Genomic DNA, 21098 nt, shown 5'->3' with positions numbered 1-21098 from the left:
TCTTAAACAATATTAGGCTTTTATAAGATTAAACAAGTTAGAAGTATGCCAAGTCGCATTCAGTGTATTTAAGTTTTTCTTGTTGAGTATGTAGAACTTTTCATGGTATGGTAGAAAATAATAAAATAGATTTTGAACAGTCCTTATTAAGTCTGTTTATGGGAAGTTAATGAGGTTTTACAGTCTTTTTTTCTTTTATTTATCTATTTCAAGGCTTTATCTCTAACCTAACCATCCAGAGACAGTACTTTCCTAATGATGAAGATCAGGTTGGGGCAGCCAAAGCTCTGTTACGTCTCCAGGATACCTACAATTTGGATACAGATACCATCTCAAAGGGTAATCTTCCAGGTAAAATCATTCTTCCGTTCTATAAAATACCATCACCTAGCTTCTCTGTTGAGTCCATTAAGACAATGTTAGTATATAAAAGACTTTTGCATTTTAAGATTTTAAATTGTAGTTTGTTTCATAGCCTTTGAAGACTAAAGAATCACCTTCCCTTTCTCTTAGGGCTTAATAGTTATGGGTAGGCTTCTAGTTTGTTACTCTGAAATTTGTATTGATAGAGGCTAACTTAAGTAGGAAATTTCAGTGTGTAAAGAAAAGAAACTATCATTTTACCAAATGTTTTTATTCAGAACACCTAATACTATTTGTAAGCTTTGTATGTAAAGCTATAAGGGAGTCGATAGTCAAAGTTTATATGTTAAATAATTAAAAGCCAAGATGTTTTGGGTATCCACATATGTTTAAAGTGTTCCTACTTTCTTACCTATTTTTTGGCAAAGTCCTCTTTTTAAGTTACAGTTACTTTCATGATAATTTTCTTCTGCCATCCCTCACTTTTTCACAGTTTGTGACTTATTAACACTACTATCTCCTGTCATTGTCAGCTGCAGAAATAAAATATGTTGTCTCTGTCTTCATACTGTAATTGATTTTCTTTCTTTCTTTTTTTTTTTTTGGGAGACGGAGTCTCGCTCTGTCGCCCAGGTTGAAGTGCAGTGGCCGGATCTCAGCTCACTGCAAGCTCCGCCTCCCGAGTTTACGCCATTCTCCAGCCTCAGCTTCCCCAGTAGCTGGGACTACAGATGCCCGCCACCTCGCCCGGCTAATTTTTTGTATTTTTTAGTAGAGATGGGGTTTCACCGTGTTAGCCAGGATGGTCTCGATCTCCGGACCTTGTGATCCGCCCGTCTCGGCCTCCCAAAGTGCTGGGATTACAGGCTTGAGCCACCGCGCCTGGCTGTAATTGATTTTCTCAGCAAGAAAAATCAGTTTATGAAAATATTTTCTTGCTCATCTCCCTTTATTTGAGATGAAGGTATCTGTTGGTAAAGACTAAACATGGTATAATAGTAAATAAAATTTATGTTAAGCTGGAATATAATTCCATTAATTTGAACTTCCAAAAATGTACAAATTTGCAAATTTTATTTTCAGTTTCTACTAATATTATACATTATAACACTTTTGATAAGATTATAACCTTATTTTTAAAATTGGCTTTAGGTTTAAAACACATTTAATAGATATTAAATAACATGTGCCAGCTATTATGTTAGGTACTGAGGACACATAATGAACAAGACATACACTACCCTTGCCATTAGGGTATTTAACATTCTTTTTTTTTTTGGAGACGGAGTCTCGCTCTGTCGCCCAGGTTGAAGTGCAGTGGCCGGATCTCAGCTCACTGCAAGCTCCGCCGCCCGGGTTTACGCCATTCTCCTGCCTCAGCCTCCCGAGTAGCTGAGATTGCAGGCGCCGGCCACCTCGCCTGGCTAGTTTTTTGTATTTTTTAGTAGAGATGGAGTTTCACCGTGTTAGCCAGGATGGTCTCGATCTCCTGACCTTGTGATCCTCCTGTCTCGGCCTCCCAAAGTGCGGGGATTACAGGCTTGAGCCACCGTGCCCGGCTTAACATTCTTACAGTATAGTAAGATGAGTGCTCCAATGAGAGAAATTCAGGATACCACCATGTGAGCACGTCAAAAGAAACCTATTGCTGAACCTCATAAAAGATGTAAAGGAAGAATTCCTGGAAAATATGACATTAAAAAAATTGAGATCCGGCTGGGCGTGGTGGCTCAAGCCTGTAATCCCAGCACTTTGGGAGGCCAAGATGGGCGGATCACGAGGTCAGGAGATCGAGACCATCCTGGCTAACATGGTGAAACCCCGTCTCGACTAAAAAATACAAAAAAACTAGCCGGGCGAGGTGGCGGGCGCCTGTAGTCCCAAGCTACTCGGGAGGCTGAGGCAGGAGAATGGCGTGAACCTGGGAGGCGGAGCTTGCAGTGAGCTGAGATCCGGCCACTGCACTCCAGCCTGGTGGACAGAGCAAGACTCTGTGTCAAAAAAAAAAAAAAAAAAAAAAAAAAGTTTGTAAGGGGAATTTATGATTTTTCCTTTTAGAAATACCATTCTGGCTGCCAAATGGAGACTGAGTTGGGGCCAAGGGACAAAGAACCAGGGAGGAGGCTGTTGGAAATATTTAAGTAAGAGGTGATAGTGGATAGATTATCAAGCTACTTATTGGAGTAGAATAGTAGAATTTGATGATGTACTTGATCAGAATTTCTGGCTTCATCAACTGGATAGGTTCCATTTAACAAAATAGGGCTGGCATGGTGGCTCATGCCTATATTCCCAGCACTTTGGGAGGCTAAGGTGGAAAGGATCCCTTGAGGCTAGGAGTTCAAGACCATCCTGGGCAGCATAGCAAGTCCCTGACTCTACAAAAAAAATGAAAACTTAGCTGGGTGTGGTGGTCCTAGCTATTTGGGAGGCTGAAGTGGGACGTACTCACACTGCTATGAAGAAATACCCAAGACTGGGTAATTTATTTTAAAAAAGAAGTTTAATTGACTCAAGTTCCGCATAGCTAGGGATGTCTTCGGAAACTCACAATCACGGCGGAAAGCACTTCTTCACAGGGTGGCAGGAGAGAGAATGAGTGCCAGCAGGGGAAATGCCAGGTGCTTATAAAACCATCCTACCTCATGAGAACTCACTATCACAAGAACAGCATGGGGGAACTGCCCCCATGATTCAGTTATCTCTTCCTTGTCCCGCCCTTGATAGGTGGGGATTATTACAATTCAAGGTGATATTTGGGTGTGAACACAGAGCCAAACCATATCATGGGAGGATCACTTGAGCCCAGGAGTCAAGGCTGGAGTGAGCCGTGATCACGCCACTGCACTGCAACCTGGGCAACAGAGTGAGACCCCCATTTCAAAAAACAAAAAGCAAAAAAGAAAACATCCCACCTCAGCCTCCCAAATGTGTGGTGGTGGTTAATAAATGTTATTTAGATTACTCTATGTGTTTTGTTTAAAACATGATTATATTCTCATCAAAATGGTCTTGAATATTATTTAATCCTGATTTCACTGTGTTTAGTCTTAGGGGCAATATTCATTCTTCTCAGCTACTTTTTATCTCCTTGTTAACCTTGGGCTAGTTCTTACTGAGTTTTCCTTTCATGCAAATTACTTATAAGTAAAATGACTGAAATTTCTTAATCACGTTATATCCTATAAGTGGTAAAAATAATAGCATGAATGCTAGCATAAGAGTTTTTAGGCTCCCCCAACCCAGATTATTTTCTATTGTTAATAGTCAAATATCACAGATGTGTTCAAAGACTTCTTGTGCACCTTCCCTTCTTTAGAGCTAATGACTGTTCTGAACTTGATGTGTATCCTGTCATCTTTTTATACTGTATCATATATATTGTCCATTGTATTGTGTTTTTAAATTTTACGTGAATAGTGCATCACACCCTATGTATCTTTCTACAACCTTTTTTTAACCTAATATGTTTAGTAAATTTATCTATGTTGATCACATTCATCTTACTGCTAATGTGGTATTGTATAACATTATTTATTCATTCTTCTGGGGATGGATGTACATTTATATTTTATCCAATTTTTTGTTTTATCAAATGAGGTTTGATACATCCTTGTTGAAATTTTTGTGACCATGTACTCATGTGCAAGAGTTTCTCTTAGGGTATAAGAAATCATAGGGTATTTGGTTTTTCATCTTGCTTACCAGATGTGGCCAGATTGTTTTCCAGAGCGTGTATTTATACTCTCACCAGCATTGTATGAGAGTTCCCATTTCTTCATATCCTTGCCAGCTCTTGGTTTTGCCAGACTTTAAAACTTTTAGCAATTTGGGTGTGAAATGGTGGGGATGAGGGAGGAAGGATGGCATGTATTTTAAATTTTCTTCAAACAAAAAAGTCAGAGAAATGCTTAGTGGATTTATATTGATGCCACATCACTGCTTGATTAGTTTCATCTGTTTCTTTTTACCACTTTGGGCCTACCTGTTGAAATGCTTTGTTGATATTTTCATGTAAAATCTGATAGGTTATATGCATTTCGACATCAATGTTGTCCTTATAGTTCTTAAGGACTTCCTTTAGTTTTCAGATTGTTGGTTCCCAAGCCTGATTTGTTGAATAGATCCGTATCTGCCAAAGATATCATGCTTTTTTTTTAAAGCTGTGATTTTTTTTTTTAGGGGTTGGGGGTCAGTAATAGAAAATGTCTTACATATAAAATTCAATTTGCTTCATGTGGAAATTGAATGTTCACCCTTCTGGTCACTTGCATCACTGTCTTTGTAAGTTAATAAGGTAACTGCAGCAAGCAGTAGATTCTCTAGACATCTCTGGAGCTCACTCAGCTATGAGTGTACCACACTGCCTCAGAGGTGGGACATTAACTTCTAAGTATGTGCATTTTAAACATAATTCTCCCTTACAAATTAAGTTTTGATCCATTGAGTGTTCTTGTGAAGTGCAAGAATTTTTGAATTATATGTCTCTCTCAGTTTAATGGATGAACCATAAAAATGTATTTCTTTTTCTTTTTTTCTCTTTTTTTGACATGGAGTCTCACTCTGTTACCCAGGCTGGAGTGCAGTGGTGCAACTCGGCTCACTGCAACCTCTGCCTCCTGGGTTCAAGTGATTCTCCTGCCTCAGCCTCCCTAGTAGCTGGGATTACAGGTGCCTACCACCATGCCTGGCTAATTTTTGTATTTTTAGTAGAGATGAGGTTTCACTATGTCAGCCAGGCTGGTTTCCAGCTCTTGACCTCAAGTGATCCGTCCACCTCAGCCTCCGAAAGTGCTAGAATTACAGGCATGAGCCACTACGTCTGGCTAAAAATGTATTTCTAAGTAATGTTTTTCCTATAGTGCCTGTGATATTATAGTTTTTTTCTTTCTTTTCTTTCCTTTTCTGTATTTTTAAAATTTTTTTTGGGACAGGATCTCACTCTGCTGTTGCCCAGGCTGGAGTGCAGTGGCACAATCACAGCTCACTACAGCCTCAACCTCCCAAGCTAAGGTGATCCTCCTACCTCAGTCTCCCGGGTAGCTGGGACTACAGGCACGTGCCACCACAAGCAGCTAATTTTTGTATTTTTTGTAGAGACAGGGTTTTGCCATGTTGCCCAGGCTGGTTTCGACCTCCTGAGCTCAAGCAATCCACCCCCCTCAGCCTCCCAAAGTGGTGGGGTTACAGACAAGAGCCACTGTACCTGGCCTGATATTGTAGTTTCTACTGTGACAATAAATTAAAGGACTGTTTTTAGTGTTACTTTCAGTTTGGTTTATTATATTCAATTTGGTATGTTCGTGTCTGTCATCCCTGCCTCTTCCTTTGAACTAAAGAAATTTACAACTCGTTTCTCATCAAATTCAGTTTGCTTTTTTTTTTTTTTTTGAGACGGAGTCTTGCTCTGTCACCCTGGCTGGGGTGCAGTGGCACAATCTCAGCTCACTGCAAGCTCTGCCTCCCGGGTTCATGCCATTCTCCTGCCTCAGCCTCCCATGTAGCTGGGACTACAGGCGCCCACCACCATGCCCAGCTAATTTTTTTTGTATTTTTAGTAGGGACAGGGTTTCACCGTGTTAGCCAGGATGGTCTCGATCCCCTGACCTCGTGATCCGCCTGCCTCGGCCTCCCAAAGTGCTGGGATTACAGGCGTGAGCCACCGCGCCTGGCTCGGTTTGCTTTTTATATGAAGCTTTTTACAGTCTCTTTCTGCCCATACCACTTTCCTTGTTTCATTTTCTTCTTTATTTTCTTGCCTATTTACTTCTTATTCTCATGTTCTCTACTTTGGAAAGAGTCTTCCTTTTCAAATACTGCATTACTTTTCATTTATTTTAAAAATCAGATTCCCAGGCAGTCTGCCTTTAATATTGTTAATACAGCAGTAGGTAAGACAAGCAGAAATAGTTTACCAAAGCAGAATAGCTAAAGATATTCTACTATCTCTGCCATGCTTGTTCAAATAATGTTACCAGAATATCCGGTTATATAAAAAAATATTACTGGTGTTATCTACATGGATTAATGGCATACTGTTATCTCATGTGTTTTGCATGTCCCTAAGAGAAATATTTATAATTGCTGCATTATGAGTTTATCTTCTCAGTTTACTGGTTCTCGTAACTGAAAAAATAATAGCATTGTCAAAATTTAATATGCATCTTTCGTTTTTGGAACTAAGTCATGTTGAACTATTAAGAAGTTAGTTTCTTAGCATCTGCTATTATTGGAATGTGTCCCTCCGAAATTTAGGTGGTGAAATTTAATGGCCAGTGTGATAGTATTAAGAGGTGGGGCCTACAGGAATGGGATTTAAGGCCCTTATGAAAGAGGCTTTGTGCAACCCCTAGCTCTCTTGGCCTTCCACCTTCACCAGGTGAGGACATAGCATTCTTTCCCTCTGGAGGATGCAGCAACAAGGTGCCATCTTGGAAAAGGAGAGCAGTCCTCATTAGACAATTGAACTCGCTGGTGCCTTGAATCTTGGACTACCCAGCCTCTAGAACTGTGTGAAATAAATTTTTTTTTTTTTTTTTTATAAATTATCCAGTCGTCTATTACTTTGTTATAGGAGCACAAGTGCACTAAGATAGTATCCTTTCCTAGAGTGGAAGGCGGGATAGGGACTTATTTAAGGGAAAAACATCAAAATGTGGGTCTTCATCTTCATTTTAGGAGTATACTGATAATCAGTTACTGTCTGTAAGTGACTAATGGGGGGCCAGAAAAAATGCAAATGGAGGTGATTGATTTGAATATTTGATTATATTGGGTCATGTGATCCTCCAGTGCATACACCTACAAGCTTGGACTCTGTTTGATACTGGAATTCAACAGCTCATTGTCAGATGAGGGCATGCTTTTCTGTAGTTTACAAATGTCTGATCATTAACAAAACGTGCCCATAACTTTACTTCCTTTTGATTTATTTCTCATGAATTCCTTTTCTGTTAGCATCTTTTTTTTTTTTTTTTTTTGAGACGGAGTCTCGCTTTGTCGCCCGGGGCTGGAGTGCAGTGGCCGGATCTCAGTTCACTGCAAGCTCCGCCTCCCGGGTTCACGCCATTCTCCTGCCTCAGCCTCCGGAGTAGCTGGGACTACAGGCGCCCGCCACCTCGCCCAGCTAGTTTTTTGTATTTTTTAGTCGAGACGGGGTTTCACCGTGTTAGCCAGGATGGCCTCGATCTCCTGACCTCGTGATCCGCTCGTCTCGGCGTCCCAAAGTGCTGGGATTACAGGCTTGAGCCACCGTGCCCGGCCAGCATCTTTTTAAAAACATATGTGACCACTGTTGGATAGGTTATAGCTAAGTCTGGTTCTGGCCATTTTAGTGACTTTGAAGTGTATTCAATCAAAATTTATTAAAGAATCCACCAATGTGTTTGTTTCTCCACCAGTTTTCTTTGTGATGTTATCAGACACTTAAAAAATGTGTACAGTTTTATCTGTTTTATCAGAGAAAATGTAGGCTAGTCTGTCTTTGACCAGTAGTTTCTTTTAAAAACTACTCTTCTGGAATCATAACTACTAGTATAATATTGACTTAGTCTCAGAACTGTATATTCTGAGAGAAATATTTTTGGATAAGTAGTATTTTCTTGTCTAGGCTTGTTATTTTTTCACATACCTGTCATTTTTTTTTTTTTTTATAGTGTCAGGGAACTATGTGATTTTCTGTATAATACATAAAAAGAGCCCTGTAGGACATGACTTTCTCCTTTTTTCATTATTTATAAAACTTCTTTTATTATGGAAAATATCAAATATCACACACAAAAATAAAGGTAATAACATAATGAACCTATGCCATCACCAAGCTCCAGACGTTTTAAACATTTTGTCATTCTTGGTTTATCTACTCCTTCCACCCTTTCTTTTTGTTTTTGTTGGAGTATTTTAAGAGCAAATCCTAGACGTCATGTCATTTTATCCATAAATAATTCAACACGCACATCTAACTGATCATTTCTTTATTAAAATTTTTTTTTTTCGAGGCAAGATTTCACTCTATCACCCAGGCTGGAGTGCATTGGCATGATCATAGCTCACTGCAGCCTTGGACTTTTGGACTCAAGCCATCCTGCTGCCTTAGCCTCCTGAACAGTTGGGACTATAGGTGTGTGCCACCACACCTGGCTAATTTTTAAATTTTTTGTAGAGATGGGCTCTTGCTATGTTGCCCAGTCTGGTCTTGAACTCCTGGCCTCAAGTAGGTCTTTGTAATTTATTTTTAATTTTTTTCAGAGACAGGGTCTCACTTTATTGCTCAGGCTAGAGTGCAGTGGTACCATTATGGCTCACTGCAGCCTTGAACTCTTGGGCTCAAGTGATCCTCCTGCCTTAGCCCCTTAGCCTCCCAAGTAGCTGGGACTATAGGTATAAAACACCTGCGCCCAGCTGGTCTTTTTTAAAAAGTAACATAACCACTTACTGTCACCCTGCTTAACAAATTGACAATATTTCCTTAATATAATTTAATACCCAGTCAATATTGTTTCTCTGGTGATCTCAAAGTTGTCTTTTTACAGTTGTTTTTTTTTTTTTTTATTATGTCTATTAAGTCCCTTTTATCCCCTTTTTCTTTTTTTTCTTTCTCTTTATGACATTGGTTAGCTGAGGAAGCCTAGTCATATGTTACGTGGAATGTTCCACATTCTGGAGTTGACTACTTGGTGGTTAACATGTTCTTTTAATGCCTATGTTTCCTACACATTGGTTAGAACTTGAGGCTCGATTAGATTCAAGTTAAATTTTAAAATTAACTCCATAGGTGGTGCTATGAACTTTCTGTTGAACTGCATGAACCAACACCTAATGTCCTGTCCCACTTTTTATGATGCTGATTGATGAGTGGAGTTCAGGTGATGAGAGCTTGATCCCTCCATATAAAGTTCTCCTTAAGTTTTATCTACTGGTTTTGGCAGCCTTTGATGATCATTGCCTAGAACCACTATTTCATTAGGGGTTACAAAATGGTGATTTTTTTCATTCCATTATTCCTTTTACTTTTTTTAACTGGAAGTCTATAAACAGGAACGTTCCTTCATGAACCTTTTGGTTACCCTGAACTGTATATAGGAAAGGCAGGATAAGTCTAAAATTAGTCTTCTTTATCAGTTTTCCAAGTAATGAGTTAGTGTCCTAACCATTTTTAGTAGTGATACATAATTTTCACGACATACCATGAACTCATGGATTTTATTTTATTTTTTTGTATTTCAGCCTATTCAGTATTACTTCAATCTCAGATTATCCCATTTTAGGCCAGTGGAGAGCATCTTTAGATAGGCTTGTTTCTTTGAATTGACTATATTATTAATCTTTGATAGAGAGGAAACTTCCTTGCTTTCTAGCACAGTTTTTTTCCAGGTTTCTTTTCTACTCCAGAGTAGCAACCAGGCATTTCTTTAATGAGCCTTGGTCCTTTCCCCACCACCGCCCCTTAAGAGATAGGGTCTTGCCATGTTGCTCAGGCTGTAGTGTAGTGGCTCTTCATAGATGTGATCGTGGTGCACTGCAGCCTGGAACTCCTGGGCTCAAGTGATCTTTCTGCTTCAGCCTCCTGAGTAGCTAGGACTACAGGTGTGCCACCCCTTGCCTGGCAAGGCTTGATTCCTTTGAACAGGGATGCCATTTAAGCTGCAGAGTCTAGCTAGGTTCTAGGGGTGATTATTGCTATCAAGTTTGTCATAAACAGAGACAGGAAATATGAAGTTTATATTGTTCAATTCAAATTGAAAACCACAGGGTTTATATTTCTATCTCTTTTGAAAATTTGGTTCCTAAGGATATGAACATGATTAATCTTTTTTTTTTTTTTTTTCTCGCTCTGTCGCCCGGACTGGAGTGCAGTGGCCGGATCTCAGCTCACTGCAAGCTCCGCCTTCCGGGTTTACGCCATTCTCCTGCCTCAGCCTCCCAAGTAGCTGGGACCACAGGCGCCCGCCACCTGGCCCGGCTAGTTTTTGTATTTTTAGTAGAGACGGGGTTTCACCGTGTTAACCAGGATGGTGTCGATCTCCTGACCTCGTGATCTGCCCGTCTCGGCCTCCCAAAGTGCTGGGATTACAGGCTTGAGCCACCGCGCCCGGCCGATTAATCTTTTATTCATACTATTAACTCATACTATTTTAGTCATACTATTAATAACATTAAGACTACTGAATACAGTTTTTTTGCACTTTATATCCTTAAAATACATGACTCTAGATATGATCAGTCAAAATCTTGTTTTAAAGACGTCTGAGGTAATTCATTTCTCTTTGTGGCTATGCCCTTAAAATGTTACACAGTTGGGTTCATTTCTTTCATTTCCTCAGATTTTTAGGGATTGTCTTCGTTTTTTCTTTTGATTCATTGTTTTCATTTGTTTGCTTGTTTTAGAAACAGTATCTTGCTCTATTGCCCAACCTGGAGTGCAGGGGCATGATCGTAGCTCAGTGCAGCCTTGAACTCCCAGGCTCAAGGGATCCTCCTGCCACAGCCTCCCAAAAAGCTAGACCTACAGGCATGCATGTACCACCATACCTGGGTAATTTTTAAATTTTTTTAATTTAAAAAATTTATTTTATTTTTTATTTTATTATTTTTTTGAGATGGAGTCTTGCTCTGTCGCCCAGGCTGGAGTGTGGTGGTGTGATCTTGCCTCACTGCAAGCTCTGCCTCCTGGGTTCACGCCATTCTCCTGCCTCAGCCTCCAGATTAGCTGGGACTATAGGCACCCGCCACCATGCCCAGCTGATTTTTTGTGTTTTTAGTAGAGACGGGGTTTCACCATGTTAGCGGTCTTGATCTGCTGACCTCATGATCCAGCTGCCTTGGCCTCCCAAAGTGCTGGGATTACAGGTATGAGTCATAGCTCCCAGCCTTTTTTTTCTTTTCTTTTCTTTTTTTTTTTTAAATGAAGACATTGTCTCATTCTTTTGCCCAGGCTTGTCTTGAACTCCCTGGCTCAAGCAATCGTCCTGTCTTGGCTTCCCAAAGTGTCGAGATTACGGGCTGTAGCTACCATGCCCAGCCAATTTATTGTTTTTAATTATGTAAAACTTTTAAATTCTTTGACAGTCCAAACTAGACTGATAAGATACATTAACAGAAGTCTCACTTTCATTCCTGTACTTTTCAACCTATTCCCTTCTTTTTTCTATGTGACCATTTTGTTAGTTTTACTATTTCCAGTTTTTTAAAATATAAGCAAATGTATGTCTACTCCTATGTTCTCTCAACATAAACAAAAGATAGCGTACTGACAAGGTGCGGTGGCTCACACCTGTAATCCCAGCACTTTGGGAGGCCAAGGCGGGTGGATCACCTGAGGTTAGGAGTTTGAGACCATCCTGGCCAATATGGTGAAACCCCATCTCTACTAAAAATACAAAAATTACCTGAGCATGGTGGCACGCGGCTGTAATCCCAGCTACTCAGGAGGCTGAGGCAGGAGAATCACTTGAACCCAGGAGGCAGAGGTTGCAGTGAGCCAAGATCGTGCCACTGCACTCCAGCCTGGGCAACAGAGTGAGACTCTGTCTCAAAAAAAAAAAAATAAAAAAGCATACTGTAAATACTGTTATGTACTTTGGTGCTTTAATTTATTGATATTGATATATCCCAGTCATTACTTCATATCATGTATAGAAATCCTCATTTCTTTTTATAGCTACGTGTTATCACTCTATTTTGTGGAGTTTCTACAGTTTTTTTTTTTTTTACTTATTGTCAGTAAAGGATGATTTATTGGGAAACTTATAGATGGAAGCATGGTCTTGGGCAGCAGCAAGACAGGTAGATCTCTGCACCATTAGTCCCCAAATCCATGACTTAAATGCCATAGGGAAAGGGTGTACATGCTCTATAGGGACAAAGGCAAGCTCCAGAACAGGCAAGAATGCTATGTGTGTCATAGCCTGTAATTTTTGTGATAACATCAAGGTTGCTTTGCTCTAAAGGCAGGATTTATAGTGAGTACATGTTCTTACACTAAGGACAGCAAGTAAAGTAGAAATCAGCAGGCATTTGTGGGACTGAGGTTAATCAAAAGTTAACATGGTAGATTAGCATGCAAGATGGAGTCACTGTTGTCTTCACACCCATCAGTTTCTACTTTATTCATCCCATTTCTTAATAGCCATCTAAAGATTGCCACCATGCTGCAGCACATCCCGTGACCATCCCCTTTCCTTTTTCCCTTAGTTTCACCCCTATCAATGTTGTCTTTATTCACCATTTTTTTTTTTCCCCAAGACGGAGTCTCACTCTGTTGTCCAGACTGGAGTGCAGTGGTGCGATCTTGTCCCACTGCAACTTCTGCCTCCCTGGTTCAAGCAATTCTCATGCCTCAGCCTCCCCAGTAGTTGGGATTACAGGTGTGCGCTACCATGCCCGGCTAATTTTTTGTATTTTTAGTAAAGACGGCCTTTTGCCGTGTTGCCCAGGCTGGTCTCCAACTCCTGAGCTCAAGTAGTCCACCTGCCTCCCAAAGTGCTCAGATTACCAGCGTGAGCCACTGTGCCCGGCGCTTTCTTTAATTTAGACTGGCATTTATGTATACCATTTTCATTGTTCATCATTGTTTATTGTACCTCATTAGACTTTCCTTTTGGAATTTTCCTCCTTGAAACACATTCATCCTCCTTGAAACACACAATTTTCCTCCTTGAAACAAAGAGGCCCTCAAATGTGCTTTGGCTTGGACTTCTTTGTGTTTCCCGAATCTGAACTTTCATGCATTTTAATTTTGGAAATTTTTCTACCATTATCTCTTTAAACACTGTCTTATCTATATTCTTTCTATTCTCTTCTAGAATTCCAAGTAGACATAATTAGACTTTAGTTTTTTTGTCTTTGTGGTTTGTTGTTGTTGTTGTTGTTGTTTTTTAAGAGATGTAGTCTTGTTCTGTCGCCCAGGTCTAGAGTGCAGTGGCGCGATCTCGGCTCACTGCAAGCTCCATCTCCAGGGTTCAAGCGATTCTCCTGCCTCAGCCTCCCGAGTAGCTGGGACTACAGGTGCCCGCCACCACTCCCGGCTAATTTTTTTGTATTTTTAGTAGAGACAGGGTTTCACCACGTTGGCCAGGCTGGTCTCAAATTCCTGACCTCAGGTGATCCGCCTGCCTCGGCCTCCCAAAGTGCTGGGATTGCAGGTGTGAGCCACCATGACTGGCCTGGGGTATCTTATTTGTTCATATTTTCTATTTTTAAATTTCTTATAATTTTCTCTATAGCATTGAAATTATCTTTCTTAATGAAAAATGCTATTCCATTAAATTGATATATCTGCCTATATGTTTCCTTATTTCCTTGCTTTTAGCTTATTACAGTTTTTAGCTATAATATGGTTCAGCCACAAAAATCTTTTATACAGAAAAGTCCCCAATCGCTAGTACTAAATCTCAATGAAATAACTGAAAAATAGTAGTATTAAGTCATAGAGTTTAAATTCCTCTTTTCTCATATTGCTGAATTTCTTAAAAGCAAAGTTGCCAGTTTATATTGCTGCTTCCTTCCACTATTAGGTTTTGCCATTTAATGTTATAACATCAGGAGCACAAACTTCTGGAGTTGTATTGAACCGATTCCATTTCTTGCTTTTAAACATGTGACCTTGGGCATATTAATTAACCTCTATTTTAGTTCCTCATCTGTAGTAAGATGGCTTTGAGGATTAAATAAGTGACAAATACTTGGCAGATAGTAAGACCTCAATAAATCTAGGCCATTATTTTAAAATATTTTTATTTGTGGTGGTTTTAATTTTTTATTTCTTCAGTGATGAATGAGACTAAGTATTTTCTGAAGTATTTTCTATTTATATTTTATCTCATGTGAACTATCAAATACCTCCCTTTCTTAAAATGGAAGTTTCACTGCAGAAGCGAGTTGACATAATAACACCAAAAGCACAAGTGCTGAAAGATTAATAAGTTGGACTTCATCATCACAGTTTCAAAAGTGCACCATCAAGAGAGTGAAAAGACAACACATAGAATGGGAAAAATATTTAAAAGTCATATAGCTGAGCCAGGCACCCACAGTGGCTCACAACTGTAATCCCAGCAGTTTGGGAGGCTTAGGTGGGTGGATCACATGAGGTCAGGAGTTCAAGACCAGCTTGGCCAACATGGTGAAACACCATCTTTACTAAAATTACAAAAATTAGCCAGCATGGTAGCACACACCTGTAATCCCAGCTACTTGGGAGGCTGAGGCAGGAGAATCACTTGAACCTGGGAAACAGAGATTGCAGTGAGCTGAGATCGCGTCACTGCACTCCAGCCTGGGTGACAGAGCAAGACTCTGTCTTGATAAAGAACTCTAACAGAGTGCAAGCAGTGGTGCAGTAATAGCTCACTGTAACCTTGAACTCTTGGGCTTAAGTAGTCTTCCTGCCTTAGCCTCCCAGCTAGCCAGGACTACAGGTATGCACCACAATGTCTGGCTAATTTCTAAAATTTTTTTTGTTAGATATGAGGGTCTCATTATGTTGTCCAGGTTCATCTCAAACTCTTGGCCTTAAGCAGTTTTCCTTCCTTGACCTCCCAAACACTGAATTACAGGTGTGAAACCATCATGCCTAGCCACCAAATTTTTTAAATGGGCAAAAGCTTTGAAAAGAGATTTTCTCCAAAGATAAACAAATGGAAATAAGCACACGATAATAGGCCCAACATCATCAGTCACCAGGGAAATGCAAATCAAAACCACAATGAAATGCCTCTTCATACTCACCAGAACATCTATAATGAAAAAGAAGGCCAATAACAAGTATTAGCAAGGATGTGGAGAAATTGGAATTTCATATCTTATTGGTGGGAATGTAAAATGTTATCAATGCCACTTTGGAAAGCAGTTTGGCAGTTCTTCAGAACATTAAGCATAGAGTTGCTATAGGACCAGTCAGTTCCACTCATATGTATATACTCAAGAAATGAAAACATGTTCACATAGAAACTTATACACAAATGTTCACAGTAGCATTATGTCCAGAATAGGCAAATTTGTAGAGACAGAAAGTAGATTAGTGGTCGTCTAGGGCTGGGGCAGGGTGGGGAAGGTAATGGGTAGTGACTGTTAATGGTTACAGGGTTTCGTTTTGGAGTGAGGAAAATGTTCTAAAATTAGATTGTTGTGATGGTTGCTCTACTCTGTAAATATACTAAGAACTACTGTAATTTTTCAATGAGTGAATTTCTGGTATTTAAATGATATATTGATGCTGTTTAAAAGAAAGAATCCAGTTGATATTTTTACCTCTCCTCCTGTACATTCATCTCTTGCCCAGATTGTTGGTTAGGAGTGAGACATATATCTCATGTGGTGGCTGGGCATGGTGGCTCACGCCTGTAATCCCAGCACTTTGGGAGACTGAGGTGGGTAGATTACCTGAGATCAGGAGTTCGAGACCAGCCTGATCAACATGGAGAAACTCCGTCTCTACGAAAAATACAAAATTAGCTGGGGATGGTGGCACATGCCTGTAATCCCAGCTACTCAGGAGGCTGAGACGGGAGAATCGCTTGAACCTGGGAGGCGGAGGTTGTGGTTAAGCTGAGATTGTGTCATTGCATCCCAGCCTGGGCAACAGAGCAAGACTCCGTCTCAAAAAAAAAAAAAAGAGAAAGAAAAAGACAGAGAGAGAGAAAGAGAGAAACACACCAGTCTTCAAAATTTATTGAGATAAGTTTTACAACCTACCTTATGGTCTCTTCTGCTGTGTGTTTCATGTCAAAAAAAAAAAAAAAAAAGATGTATCTCATATGGTAATTCCTTCCGTTAGAAAATAGTATGTTTCAACTTAATGGATGTTTCATTTTGGTATGATGGCTGATAACTTCAGTCTTGGGTTCTGTAGGTTCCGTGTCCCCTATTACCAGCTGTGTGATTCTTGTCAGTCTACATTATATTATAGATTGTTTCTTTGTTTATGAAATTAGAGTAATTTTTGCTTATCCAGAGGATTATTGTGAACTTCAAATAGAAGTGAGACAGCATTTTGAAAACTGTGTAGTCCTAAATAAATAGACAGTAGTGTTAAGATTCCTAAAGTTCTCTGTATTTTCTTTTCATAGGAGTGAAACACAAATCTTTTCTAACAGCTGAGGACTGTTTTGAGTTGGGCAAAGTGGCCTATACAGAAGCAGATTATTACCATACAGAACTGTGGATGGAACAAGCCCTAAGGCAACTGGACGAAGGCGAGATTTCTACCATAGATAAAGTCTCTGTTCTAGATTATTTGAGCTATGCGGTATATCAGCAGGGAGACCTGGATAAGGCACTTTTGCTCACAAAGAAGCTTCTTGAACTAGGTATGTTATCTGGGCCTAATTTAAGGTTATAGTTATATTGAGAGAGATATATTCTCTATTTTTGTGTGTCCCTCCTTTTATACCCCCTTCTGGTATTTTCTCATTTGTTATAAGTCAGGAATTTTACTTGTTAAACATACATTATTCTCTTTTTCTTTATTCTCAAAGTAAATGATGACTGATTTTTCTCACCTAATAGTGCTGCAACAGTGGTTGTGTTTCTCTGCTCTATATTCTCCAGGAATTTCAAAATTGAAGCTAATGTAACTAACTCAGTCAAAAATGTTTGTTTACCATGTTGCCATTTTAAATGTTAATCAGTTTCCTTTGAAGGGTGTTTTGTTTTATTGCATTTCATACTTTAAAATAAAGTGATTTAAAATAGATGGGCTCAAAATGTATTTATCAAATTCAAATGTTGGAAAAATATATCTTAGGAGAATTTTATCAGTAGTACTTTGAACAAAGATGTAGTGTTTCTTCAAGTATGGCCCAAGCACCACATGCATCAGAATTACTTGGATACTTGTTAGAAATGAAAATTTCTTGATCTTTACCCTAGATCTACTAAATTGTAATCTCTGGAGATGGAGTCCAGAATTTGTATGACAATAAGTTTAAGTGGCCTTTGGTATATAATGAAGTTTTAAAACTTTAAAAATTATTTTTACAAAATATGAAAATATGTGTATGTTAGAATCAAACAGCTCAAAAGGATTGATCTGCTGAAAATGAACTTTGGATAATTGGGTTATTTCTTAGTTGGGTGATAATAAATTAAGATATTGGTTTGAGTAATCTTTTTTCCTTTCAGTATTTTCCAGTGGTATTTCCTCTTGATTTAAAATATGCTTTGTACTCATTATAGAAAATTTACTAAAACAGAAAAAGATACAGAAGAGTCATTTATAAGCCAGTCACTCAAAGACACCTACTACACATTTATTTCCTTTTAGTGTATACTCCTCTTCCCTGCACACACGTTTCCTTTGCTTTTACAAAATCAGGTTAATATTGGATATCATAACATTTATTGTGAGCAGTTTCTAAAGGACAAGAAATATTTTACAATCTAAGCCTAGATAGCCTAAACACTTAGTTACTGTCACAAGTGAAGTCTCTATATATTCTTCTGCCTTTTTATTTTTGTGTGTGTGTGGTTCTTTAGTTTTTTTTTTTCCTCTCAGATGGGCAGCTTAGTCTTCTTTTCTCCTACTAAAAGGTAATTCAAAATTATGACTAGCAATTCTGAGGCAGTTAGTGGATTCTAGCTTATTTGAAAATTATATATTTAGTTTCCCTTTTCCTTCTTACTTAGAAATTTGGGACTGAACTTCAGCCCTTAGAAGTAGGCTACATTTATAATGTATCTGTGGTAAAGGTTGCTTTTGAATTGCTTATCCCCTGTCTTTCTCATGTGATTATTTTTCAGTCTTAGAAAAATCTTTTTCATTGCTTAAAATAAGTAGGATGAGTAAGATTTTAAAATTCATTTGACATCAAATTGAACTTAGTTCCTTTAGCTGATTAGTAAATTCTCAAAGTAAAAGCACTAGTTGCCACCTTTAAATAAATGACTGTTTCTGTCTCCAGAACTGTCTTTTTTGAGACAGAGTTTCACTCTTTTTGCCCAGGCTGGAGTACAATGGCACGATCTTGGCTCACTGCAACCCCTGCCTCCCGGGTTTAAGTGATTCTCCTGCCTCAGCCTCCTGACTCGCTGGGGTTACAGGCACCCACCCACCACCACGCCCGGGTAATTTTGTATTTTTAGGAGAGACGGGGTTTCACTATGTTGGTTAGGCTGGTCTCGAACTCCTGACCTCAGGTGATCCACCCACCTCAGTCTCCCAAAATGCTGGGATTACAGGCGTGAGCCACCAGGCCCAGCCCAGAACTGTTTTTATATAGGTGACTGTATGTCCTGATTTACTTGGGGGCATTAGTAACTTATACCTATTATTTTGGTATAATAATTTTCATTAGTGCCTCCTTTCACTCACAGAAGCAGCCTGGTTTGGAAGATAAATTATAATGTCTCCTATTTTTATATTACTGTATTCTGTTGCTTGAACAAGTGTGAACTTACCCGTGGACATGCTTTGTTTTTCTTCTAATAGATCCTGAACATCAGAGAGCTAATGGTAACTTAAAATATTTTGAGTATATAATGGCTAAAGAAAAAGATGTCAATAAGTCTGCTTCAGATGACCAATCTGATCAGAAAACTACACCAAAGAAAAAAGGGGTTGCTGTGGATTACCTGCCAGAGAGACAGAAGTACGAAATGCTGTGCCGTGGGGAGGGTATCAAAATGGTAAAGTGGAAAAGCCAATTGTGTGTATGTGAATGTGTGTGTGTATGTGTTTGTACACAGTTCTGGAGAGAATCAGTCATTTTATATTTAAGACTGTGATAAAAATCAGAATGGCTGCATAAAATACTACAGTATGTCAGCTTAGGCAACATAGACCCTATTACAAAGAAATTTAAAAATTAGCTGGGCATGCTGGTGCACACTTGTAGTCTTAGCTACTCAGGAATCTGAGGTGGGAGGATCACTTGAATCCAGGAGTTCAGGGGTACAGTGAGTTATGATTATACCACTGCACTCCAGCCTGAGCTACAGAATAGGACCCTGTCTCTAAAAAACTTTTTTTTTTTTTTTTTGGGACGGAGTCTCGCCCTGTCGCCCAGGCTAGAGTGCAGTGGCGTAATCTTGGCTCACTGCAAACTCTGCCTTTTGGGTTCAAGTGATTAACCTGCCTCAGCCTCCCGAGTAGCTGGGTTTACAGGTGCCTGCCACCACACCCAGCTCATTTTTGTATTTTTAGTAGAGATGGGGTTTCACCATGTTGGCCAGGCTGGTCTCAAACTCCTGACCTCGTGATCCACCTGCCTCTGTCTCCCAAAGTACTGGAATTACAGGCGTGAGCCACTGCGCCTGGCCTAAAAAACATTTTTAAAAAAATCACGGTATACCATTTTCTCTCTGTGGGTGCCACATTTAATATGTTCCAATTATTAGTAAAATAGCTTTGAAATAAAGCTTGTGAATCATATACTATTACATATGTTTGTGCAATATTACCTTTTTCATTTGATCCTTCACCCTGGAAGGATCAGGTAAGGGTGAAGGATCAAATAAGTTTAAAGGAAGTGATAGTTTTTCTTATATTTAATGCAAGAGAGATTTTAGCAGTATTTATTTATTTATTTATTTTATTTTTTGAGACAGAAACCCACCCTATCACCCAGGCTGGAATACAGTGGTGCAGTCCTGGCTCACTGCAACCTCCGCCTCCTGGATTTGAGCAATTCTTGTACTTCAGCCTCCCGAGTAGCTGGGACTACAGGCATTTGCCACCATGCCTGGCTAATTTTTTTGTATTTTTAGTAAAGACGGGGTTTCGTCATGTTGGCCAGGCTAGTCTCAAACTCCTGACCTCAGGTGATCCTCCCACCTTGGCCTTCCAAAGTGCTGGGATTACAGGCGTGAGCCACTGCACCCTTCTGTTCAGCAGTCTTAGAGATAATAACACTACTCTATGCATCTTATGAGATACAACAGATTCATCTATACAATAATCCCTTGTAGTTTTGCTCCTAGTTAACCTTGACAAGATTGCTTAGTGAAATGCTTTAGTCTATTTAATACTCAAAATGCAGAAAGTTTTTAACAGATTTTGACTTTAATTAAATAAAATATTAAATAAATCTTTAATATTTCTTTGTTTATTGTATATTTATATTTATGTATTTGTAACTCAGAATTCCAGTTCTAAAGATCTTAATAGATATTAGGTCAAAAGCAAAAAAGAACAAAGTCTGGGAAACATTTGTTAAAGTTGAACGTAGGTTTTTGTGTAGCCTCAAGACTTCTCAGAACCTTTTTATGATAATGTGCATTGTGATATGATACACATTCTTTCTCAATATTAATTGATTATGGAACCTTTGAAAAGGAATTTCATGTGGTATTAGTTTTCAGTTGAACGCGGGCATGCATAGAAAGAGTTAATGAATTTTTGGAGTAAGTACTTTTAAGTGTAAACATTTGAAAAGCGTTTAACGTTTTCTTTACTACTAGTAAACTCAAGCTGGGCTTTACATTTTGATATTGATGACTGTTGACAGCTTAACCACTAACAGCAAACTATAATACCTATGGGACACTTTTGATAGCTAGGTTCATGGAGTCCTAGGAGGATATGCTTCAGCTAATGAGTAAATACAAAGATACAAAGATAGTGACACTGTTAGTCTCATTAAATATTTTCTTTTCTTTTTTTTTTTTTGAGATGGAGTCTCGCTCAGTTGCCCAGGCTAGAGTGCAGTGGTGCGATCTTGGCTCACTGCAACCCCTGCCTCCCGGGTTTAAGTGATTCTCCTGCCTCAGCCTCCTGACTCGCTGGGGTTACAGGCACC

At 39.2% G+C, this 21098-nt stretch overlaps 1 protein-coding gene across 5 annotated transcripts in view; it reads left to right on the top strand.

The window, feature by feature from the left end:
* The window catches only part of P4HA1 (prolyl 4-hydroxylase, alpha polypeptide I), a 90811-nt gene that overhangs the window by 21383 nt on the left and 48330 nt on the right, over window positions 1–21098 (top strand). For all 5 annotated transcript variants that reach the window (XM_011928041.1, XM_011928026.1, XM_011928017.1 and 2 more), the window contains 3 exons: window positions 214–351; window positions 16431–16670; window positions 18791–18987. In XM_011928041.1, the coding sequence (XP_011783431.1) occupies window positions 214–351; window positions 16431–16670; window positions 18791–18987 (575 nt within the window). The remainder of the gene's footprint in view (window positions 1–213; window positions 352–16430; window positions 16671–18790; window positions 18988–21098) is intronic.

Source organism: Colobus angolensis, unplaced genomic scaffold, assembly GCF_000951035.1.
Source record: "Colobus angolensis palliatus isolate OR3802 unplaced genomic scaffold, Cang.pa_1.0 Scaffold12, whole genome shotgun sequence".
Classification (NCBI taxonomy): domain Eukaryota; kingdom Metazoa; phylum Chordata; class Mammalia; order Primates; family Cercopithecidae; genus Colobus; species Colobus angolensis.
The sequence above is the reverse complement of the archived record's forward strand: the minus strand, read 5'-3'. Positions and strand labels throughout refer to the sequence as shown.